The sequence below is a fragment of the Acomys minous genome, assembly GCF_964271855.1.
Source record: "Acomys minous genome assembly, chromosome: 20".
NCBI lineage: Eukaryota > Metazoa > Chordata > Mammalia > Rodentia > Muridae > Acomys > Acomys minous.
In genome coordinates this window covers 24,585,264-24,593,642 of record NC_140502.1, presented here as the reverse complement: position 1 = coordinate 24,593,642, position 8,379 = coordinate 24,585,264, and the positions used below count along the sequence as shown (strand labels likewise).

At 54.2% G+C, this 8,379-nt stretch overlaps 1 protein-coding gene across 1 annotated transcript; it reads right to left on the bottom strand.

Annotated features, from left to right (window-relative positions):
* Positions 1 to 420: 420 nt before the first annotated feature.
* ECH1 (enoyl-CoA hydratase 1) lies at positions 421 to 6,940 on the bottom strand. Its single transcript, XM_084770541.1, has 10 exons — positions 6,810 to 6,940; positions 5,823 to 6,027; positions 5,631 to 5,719; positions 3,053 to 3,177; positions 2,920 to 2,968; positions 2,697 to 2,761; positions 1,475 to 1,545; positions 1,179 to 1,250; positions 773 to 923; positions 421 to 645 (listed from the first exon to the last, which is right to left on the bottom strand). Exons 1-10 carry the CDS (start codon positions 6,859 to 6,861, stop codon positions 550 to 552), a joined length of 975 nt encoding a protein of 324 aa, XP_084626667.1. The 5' UTR covers positions 6,862 to 6,940; the 3' UTR covers positions 421 to 549.
* Between the last annotated feature and the right edge of the window lie 1,439 nt (positions 6,941 to 8,379).

Below are 8,379 nucleotides of genomic sequence, written 5' to 3'. Positions count from 1 at the left end.
GGGATTATTAAAGACGTGCGCCACCACTGCCTGGCTAAAATCAATATAGTTTTAAAGAGGCCGTAGAGATGGCTCAATGGTTAAGAGCGCTTGCGGCTCTTACAAGGAAAGAAAAAGGGGGAGGGGGGAGGCAATTGGCTCAGGATTGGGAACAATGAACTCACCCCACCCCCACCTCCCCCCACCCAAGCCCTACTGCTCTGTGCCACGTCCCACTGGCAGGGAAGGCACAGGCACGGGGACCAGGTGTGGCCTTTCAGCCTCTGCGGCTTGCTTCTTCTGTGCCTTGCACACTTCCTCTTGGCCCAGTCAGAGGCGCCTCCCAGCCTTCCCCGCTGCCCTCCTTGGAGCCAGGTGTCTGAGTCCCCACCCAGTAAAGACACTCAGCTGTGTTCAAACTTTATTGCTCACAGTGAAGATAGCCCGCCCCCCGCCTACCCCCCCAGCCCCAGGTCTGAAGGACAAAGAGACCACGTGGGAAAGAAGACACTGAGGGGTCTGACCATCTTGACTCCGGGGAGCCTTCCTCCCACAGGGTCAGGAAGGCGCTCAGAGCTTGGAGAAAGTGGCGTCTTTCTTCTCCATGGTTGCCTGGACCGCCTTGACGATGTCCTGGGTCTGCAGCATGCTCATGTTCCAGGTGGCCTGGGTCAAAGGTGTGGGAGGGACCGGGCAGGGCGGCCAACCAATCAGAGGGGGCGTGCGCATGCGCAGAGCCCCCTGCGCCCCGGACCCCGGAGAGCCAGAACTGGCCATAGGCGGGGGGCCTTACCACGTAGTCAAGGCTCTCGTCCACAGAATGGTTTCGGGAGTAGATCAGGTTGACTTTTGACACCTGCACAGCCACGGGGCTCTTGCTGGAAATATCAGCCGCCAGGGCGAAGGCTGCATTCAGCATGGCGTCCTTATCTGGGAACACTCGGCTGCCAGGGGAAGGAAGGGGTGGGTGAGGGGGACACCCTCCCACTCCTGTCTGGATGGCCAGGTGGCCTCACAGAGAGAACAGGACACCCCAACCAAAGGGCTCAACCACACCGCGGGTACTCAGAGGAAGAAACAGCCGCTCGCTCTGAGAAAGACCGTTTGGTCTCTGGAGGGAGAATACAGGGGGGGGCCACAGAGCCCCAACTGTGCACCTCCCTGCCATCAGCCAGCCAGCGGGGGGGGGGGGTTCCTACCCGACCAGCCCGTTGTCCAGGGCCTCATCAGCCATCAGCTTGCGAGCAGTGAAGACCAGCTCATTGACCAGGCTACAGATGGGGGAGGGCAGATCCAAGGGCTTGGAGAGGCTGGGCTGACCCCTCCTCTCCAGGTCAGCCCACCCCCCTGCCCCCAACCCCCCCCACGCCCCCTCACCCCCACTCCCCCTACCCCACCCTCTCACCTCCGACTCCCCCGCACCCCCCCCCACTCTCCCTCACCCCCCCACTCTCCCCCACTCCCACCCCCACTCCCCCAACCCCCACCCCGTCACCTCTGGTTCCCCATGATCTTGGGCAGTCTCTGCAGAGTTCCTACGTCAGCAGCCAGGCCCACATCCACCTCCTGCAGGGGAAACACTTAGCCAGAGTTTGCTTTGCAGCCGCTATCGGTTTGCCACTGCAAGCTCAGGGCATCCCCCCCCCCCCCCTCGCGTTGCCTGCGGAGGCTCAGACAGCCTCAAGATGCGGCTGCTATCCAGTCCTCCAGCTTACTCCAGTCCACCCGCTACCACGTCCTGCACAGCTGGCTGCAGTCCCCAAACTATCCCTGTGTATGTGCCACTAACTGGCTTATGGGACATGTCGTCCATGCTGGCATGAGCCTACTTCCCCTTTGAGGGCGGGGCGGGGCCAACTCTACCACCTCGGGCTGCGTAGACGCACACACCCGCAGTACCCCCCACGTTTCTGACAGGGTCCCACTGTGTGGCTCAGGATGGTCTGTGTGACGGCCAGCATTGACAGAGTCTAGAGACTGGCCTCTGAGCGTGCCTGTGAGGTACGATCATAGCTGCATTAATTGATGCAGTTAATTAATTGGGGGTAGGGGTGGGCGTGGGGCGAGCACCCCTGCTTTAAGCTTCTTCTGCCTTCACTTTCCTGCCACGATGGACCGTACATACCTTGACCCCTGGGCTAAAATAAGTTCTTCCTCTGTTACGTTGCTTTTCCAAGTGTTTTTATCACAGTAACAGAAAAAGAAACCATGACACCCTCACCACTCACGCCGTAGCCCAGGCTGCCTCAGGCGCCCGCCACCCACGCCCTAGCCCAGGCTGCCTCAGGCGTCCGCCACCCACGCCCTAGCCCAGGCTGCCTCAGGTGCCCGCCACTCATGCCCTAGCCCAGGCTGCCTCAGGCGCCCGCCACCCATGCGCTAGCTCAGGCTGCCTCAGGCGCCCGCCACCCACGCCCTAGCCCAGGCTACCTCAGGCGCCCGCCACTCACGCCCTAGCCCAGGCTGCCTCAGGTGCCCGCCACTCACGCCCTAGCCCAGGCTGCCGTAACCTTTTGGGTACTAAGACTATAGCTTTTCCTCTCCTCACACCACCTTTGCCCGAGTTTACTTCCTAAGGTTTGGTACCGACACCTTCTTCCGGGAAGCCCTCAGGACCTCAGGGCCTGCACGGTCCCTGCTCTACCCGAGTCGGCCTCGGTCTTAGCACTACTGGGATTCCAGGCGGCAAGGGCGCGCTGGGGAAGTTGTTACCTCACCTTGACCTGGAAGAAAGCATCCTGGGTACAGTAGCGGATGTCACAGGCAGAGATGAGATCCACACCTGGGAGGGGAAGAGGCCAGGGACAATGAAGAACGACAGGGAGCAATCCGTCCTCCCAAAACATGGGGGACCAAGCCTAATTAGCAACAGCCGAGCTGAGGACAACGGCAGGAGTGGGGGTTTAGCGCCCAAGTAATGGCCGGTGCCTGCAGACTCACCTCCGCCCACGCAGCCACCGTGGACAGCCGCGATCACGGGCTTGGGGCACTAGAACGGAAAAGAATTGGGGTCAACGCTGGAAGAAGAGGGGTAGGCAGAGGGGATGACACGCAGCTCTCAGAGTCACCCCACCTTCTCAATGACGGTGAAGGTTTTCTGGTACTGGCAGATGAGGTTGCGGAGGTACCAGGCGATGCGGGCCCCGTCATCTCCCTTAGGCTGCATGATGTCCGGAGCCGCGTCCACGAGGTCAATCCCTGAGGAGACGGCATGGGGGTGGGGTGGGGGGGTTACTTAGCTGTCATGGCTCCACTCACTACCCCAGACAGGGCTCGGGACCCAAACAAAACATCACCATAGCTGGGAACAAAATTCAGGAAGGTCTAGGGGGTGTAGGGATCGGAAATGTCCAGCGGGGCACCAAATATATGCATGTGTTGTTTTGTTTTGCTAAAGACAAGGTTTCTCAGCCGGGCGGTGGTGGCACACACCTTTAATCCCAGCATCGGGAGGCAGAGGCGGGTGGATCTCCGTGAGTTCGAAGCCAGCCTGGTCTACAGAGTGAGTCCAGGACAGCCAAGGCTACACAGAGAAACCCAGTCTCAAAACAACAACAACAACAACAACAACAAAAGTCACTGGACATCATCCTTGGGCTGATGCCTTCGCACATGTGCACACACATGCAAGTGTACTCACACACATGCAAAAATATAAAGACAAAACAACAACACAACAACAACAAAAGAATACATAAGACTGGGCAAGATGATCAGAAAGTCAAGGCTAGCCTGCGTCACCTAGCGAAGACTTATCACAAAGAACCAACTAGAAATCTGAAGACTGAAAACAAAGCCCCGGAAGTTAAACGTCACTGGGAGGGTTTTACAGCGGAACACTGAAGCAGGAAACCACCAACCATGATGTCAAATGGAGAGCGATTCAATGCGGAGAAAGGACAGTGGAGCAACTTCCCCTCGAAGGCAGCACCATGTGCTGTTACTGTATAAAAACCTGCTATCGCAGGACTTGGTGGCGCACGCCTTTAATCCCAACACTTGGGAGGCAGAGGCAGGCGGATCGCTGTGAGTTCGAGGCCAGCCTGGTCTACAAAGCGAATCCAGGACAGCCAAGGCTACACAGAGAAACCTTGTCTCAAAAAACCAAAAAAAAAAAAAAAAAAAAAAAGAAAGAAAGAAAGAAAGAAAGAAAGAAAACCTGCTATCATGTAACACGCTTGGTTGACACCACTGAGAGGTGTGAGGTCTGAGCGGTCCAGAGCCTCGTTCAAGGTCACAGATGCACTGTGGTAATCCAACCTCAGGATCCGGTCATGTTCAGTTGAGCTAATTTCTACATCTGGATTTCTGAGGAGGGAGTGCTGGGCTTTGTGTCAGGCCCTGAGGACAGCCACACGCGAACGTTTTAAATTAGACTTTAAAAAAAAGAAAAAAACGGTGGCCCGTACTTTTAATGCCGGTACTCTGGGAGGCAGAGGCAGTCAGCTCTCTGTGAGTTTGAGGACAGCCTGGTTTGCAGATGGAATTCCAGGACAGCCAGAGCTATACAGAGAAATCCTGTCTCAAAAATGAAAAACAAAATACATGAACAAAAAAGCCTCTAAGGGGCTGGGCGGTGGTGGCACATGCCTTTAATCCCAGCACTCGGGAGGCAGAGGCAGGCGGATAGCTGTGAGTTCGAGGCCAGCCTGGTCTACAAAGGGAATCCAGGGCAGCCAAGGCTACACAGAGAGACCTTGTCTCGAGGAAAAAAAAAAAGCCTCTAAGGGCCGAAGAGACGGCTCAGCAGTTAAGAGCCGTATACTGTTGAGACGGGCAGGGTTTTATTCCCAGCAACCATGCCAAAGTGAGGGCAACCACCTGTAGCTCCAGCCCTAGCGGATCTGCCATCTCTGGCTTCTGAGGGCACCTACACTCACATACATAGGGAAGGTCACATAGACACACACACACACACACACACACACACACACACACACGTAAGAAAAATAAATAAATCTTAAAAAAAAAAAAAAGTCAAAACCCTAATTGAGGGCTGGAGAGACGACTTGGAAGTTAAGGGCACCGCCTGCTCTTCCAGAGGTCCTGAGTTCAATTCCCAGCAACCACATGGTGGCTCATAGCCATCTATAGTGAGATCTGGCGCCCTCTTCTGGCCTGCAGGTGTACATGCAGGCAGAGCACTGTGTACATAATAATAAATAAATAAATCTTAAACACTCACACACACACAAATAAAAGTAATTTTTTTTCTTTTAGGTTTTTTTGAGCCAGGCTTTCTCTGGCTGTCCTGGACTCACTCTGCAAACCAGGCTGGCCTCGAACTCACAGCGATCTGCCTGCCTCTGCCTCCCGTGCACTGGGATGAAAAGCATGCGCAACTAGCCCAGATATATATATATATTCCCTTCTTCTTTCAAAGCAAGCACTGCAGAAGAACAAGGGGAGGTCAAAAGCACTGCTCAGGCATGGTGTCACACGTGTTTATAAAATCCAAGCATTCAACCTTTAGGAAGCTGAGGCAGGAGGGTTACTTCAAGTTCTAGACTAGCCTAGTCTAAGCTACTGAAGGGAGAAGAAAAAAAAAAAAAAGCAAAGAGCAAAGGTAAGCAAACAAAATCAGCAAAGAAAGCAAAGATCATAGGAGGGCTGTACCACCAGGAGGAAGAGGAGGAGGAGGCGGTTCGTACCTGACGTGAACATTTTTCCTGCACCGGAAATTACCACGGCCCGGCAGTCGGAGTCCTTCGATATCTTTTGGAAGCATTCCACTAGTTCCCTGCAGAGGAGCAAGAGGTCAGTGCTAGCTGCAGAGTGCGGAGCCTCTCTCCCTGAGCACCCCTGCCTCCCGCAGCAGAGGCCTCTGGGGCTGCGGGCCGGACCTCCAGAAGGCTTTGTTCATGGCGTTTCTCTTCTCCGGCCGGCTTAGCTCCACGTGGAGAACATGCTTGTGGGCGGATGTCACTTGAATAGTCTCGTAGTTGTGGTCCGAGAGTTCCTCCTCCGGGGCTCTCTTGGTGGCCTCGCGCGCGGAGGCGCTCAGAGACCGAAGGCTGACGTGGTACAGCTGGCTGGTGCCTCTCAGCTCTGGGGAGAGAAAAGGGGGAGCCTTGGAGAGGCCCCAGAATGGGGAGACTTTGACCGCACCCACTACTAGTGACCTGCGATAGGGGGTGCAGCCGGGCAGTGGTGGCGCACGCCTTTAACAGGCGGGTCGCGGTGAGTTCGAGGCCAGCCTGGTCTACAAAGTGAGTCCAGGACAGCCAAGGCTACACAGAGAGACCCTGTCTCCAAACAAAACAAGACAAAACAAAAGAAGCAAACAAAAAGAATAGGGGGTGCAAGCCAGGAGGTGGTGCACCCCTTTAATCCCAGCACTTGGGAGGCAGAGGCAGGTGGATATCTGAGTTCGATGCCAGCCTGGTCTATAGAGCAAGTCCAGGACAGGCAGGGATACACAGAGAAACCCTGACTGGATTTAAAAGAAGAAGAAGAAGAGGAAGAAGAGGAGGAGGAAGAATAGGGTGAGAAGCCAGGCTGGTGGCGCAGGCCTTTAATGCCAGCACTCAGAGGCAGTCCAAACTCAGAGTTCCAGGGCAGCCAGAGCTACACAGAGAAGTCCTGCCCCGAAAAACAAAAACAGAAAAGAGCAAAAACAAAAACAAAAAACCGATCGGCGTGTTGCTCTGAAGCTACTTTAGACTCTTGTTTGTGGAAGCGACCCAAGCTTAGCGACAGAGACTTCGACTTGGAAGGCTGACCTAAACAAATGACAATTACTACACCACGCAGGGACTTCCGTCTTGCTCGCCGCTATAACTTTACAGGACAACACAGCACCGACCCCCACAGATTAAGGGGTAACTCACGCTGCATCAGCAGGCCGCGGAGTTTGCTGGAAACTGTCATCGCGGTAGCCATTTCGTCTGCTGCTCTGGAGCTGCTGCTGCGGGAGAAAATACAAGCGGGAGGGGGTGGGGGTAGCGGGGGCGGGCGCAGACGGCCGCCATGTTGGTCAAGGGCATCGAAGCCATTGCGGCCGCCGCCTTTTAGGTGCGAGGCGCCTACCTAGGTCGCCATCTTTACTAAGGGCAACCGCAACTAGCATTCCCCTCAGGTCTCATGTGCTTAGGACGCCGCTCCAAAGTAAGACCTTTAGCCTAGTGGGAAGCTGGCCCGAGAAAACATTTCACATTGCTGCCGGAAAATTCTGTATAAAGTTCATCACAGCGCCGCGTTGTAACAGGAAAGCTGCAGACAACTGAAATAGCCCAAGGCGTAATGGCCGCAGCTTAGCAAACTATACAGCCCCTGGCAGGATATGGTGGCAAAAAAAAAAAGTTGCTTGGATAACAGACAGGCCAGAATTATGCCGTTTTTTATTACCTTACCGCCTGAGGAGGTACAACTTCCCGCGGCACTTGCGCAGCTGGTTCCTGCACCGGGGGAAGTTATTGGTTCAAGGTTACTGGAAATTTGGAAGTGCTTAGGCCCGAGTAAAAGGCTCTAATGCTCACCTTCTTTTGTCTTGCGTGCTGCAGCAGCAAACGCAAGGAACACATCCCTAGCCCCTTCTCCTTAGATAACGCCAGGCTGGCCTGGGACTAGACAGGATCCTCTGCCTCCTGAGAAGAGGTGATGTGCACCGATGTGCCCTGCAACAAAGACTCTAAAAAGAGCCCAAAGAAGCTCAGTGTGGTGGCTCACGCCTTTAAGCCCAGCACTCAAGAGACAGGCAGGTGACAAATCTCTGTGAGTTCAAGACAAGCCTCATCTATATAGCAAGTTCCAGGACAGCCAAGACTCTGTAGAGACCCTGTCTCAAAAACAAAAACAAAAACAAAAAACAATTTTAAAAGGGCTATGTTCTTTTTATATTGTTTTCTGGACAAGGTTCCTCTGTGTAGCCATGGCTGTCCTTGAACTGGCTCTGGAACTCACAGAGATCTGTCTGCCTTGATCTCCCCTGTGTTGGGATTAGGGGCATGTGCCAACAACACCTGGCAAAAGGCTATGTTCTTTTTCTTTTTTCGTTTTGTTTTTGTTTTTTGTTTTTTTCAAAACAAGGTTCCTCAGTGTAGCCTTGGCTGTCCTGGAATCTCTTTGTAGACCAGGCTGGCCTGGAACTCAGAGAGCTCTGCCTATCTCTGCCTCCCCAAGTGCTGGGATTACAGTTGTGGGCTGAAAGGCTATATATTTTTGTTTGTTTGTTTGTTTTTGTTTTTGGAGACAGGGTCTCTCTGTGTAGCCTTGACTGTCCTGGACTCACTTTGTAGACCAGGCTGGCCTCGAAGTCACAGTGATCCACCTGCCTCTGCCTCCGGAGTTCTGGGATTAAAGGAGTGTGCCACCACTGCCTGGCTGAAAGGCTGTATCCTTTTTTTCTTTTGGGTTTTTTTTGTTTTTGTTTTGAGACAGGGTTTCTCTGTGTAGCCTTGG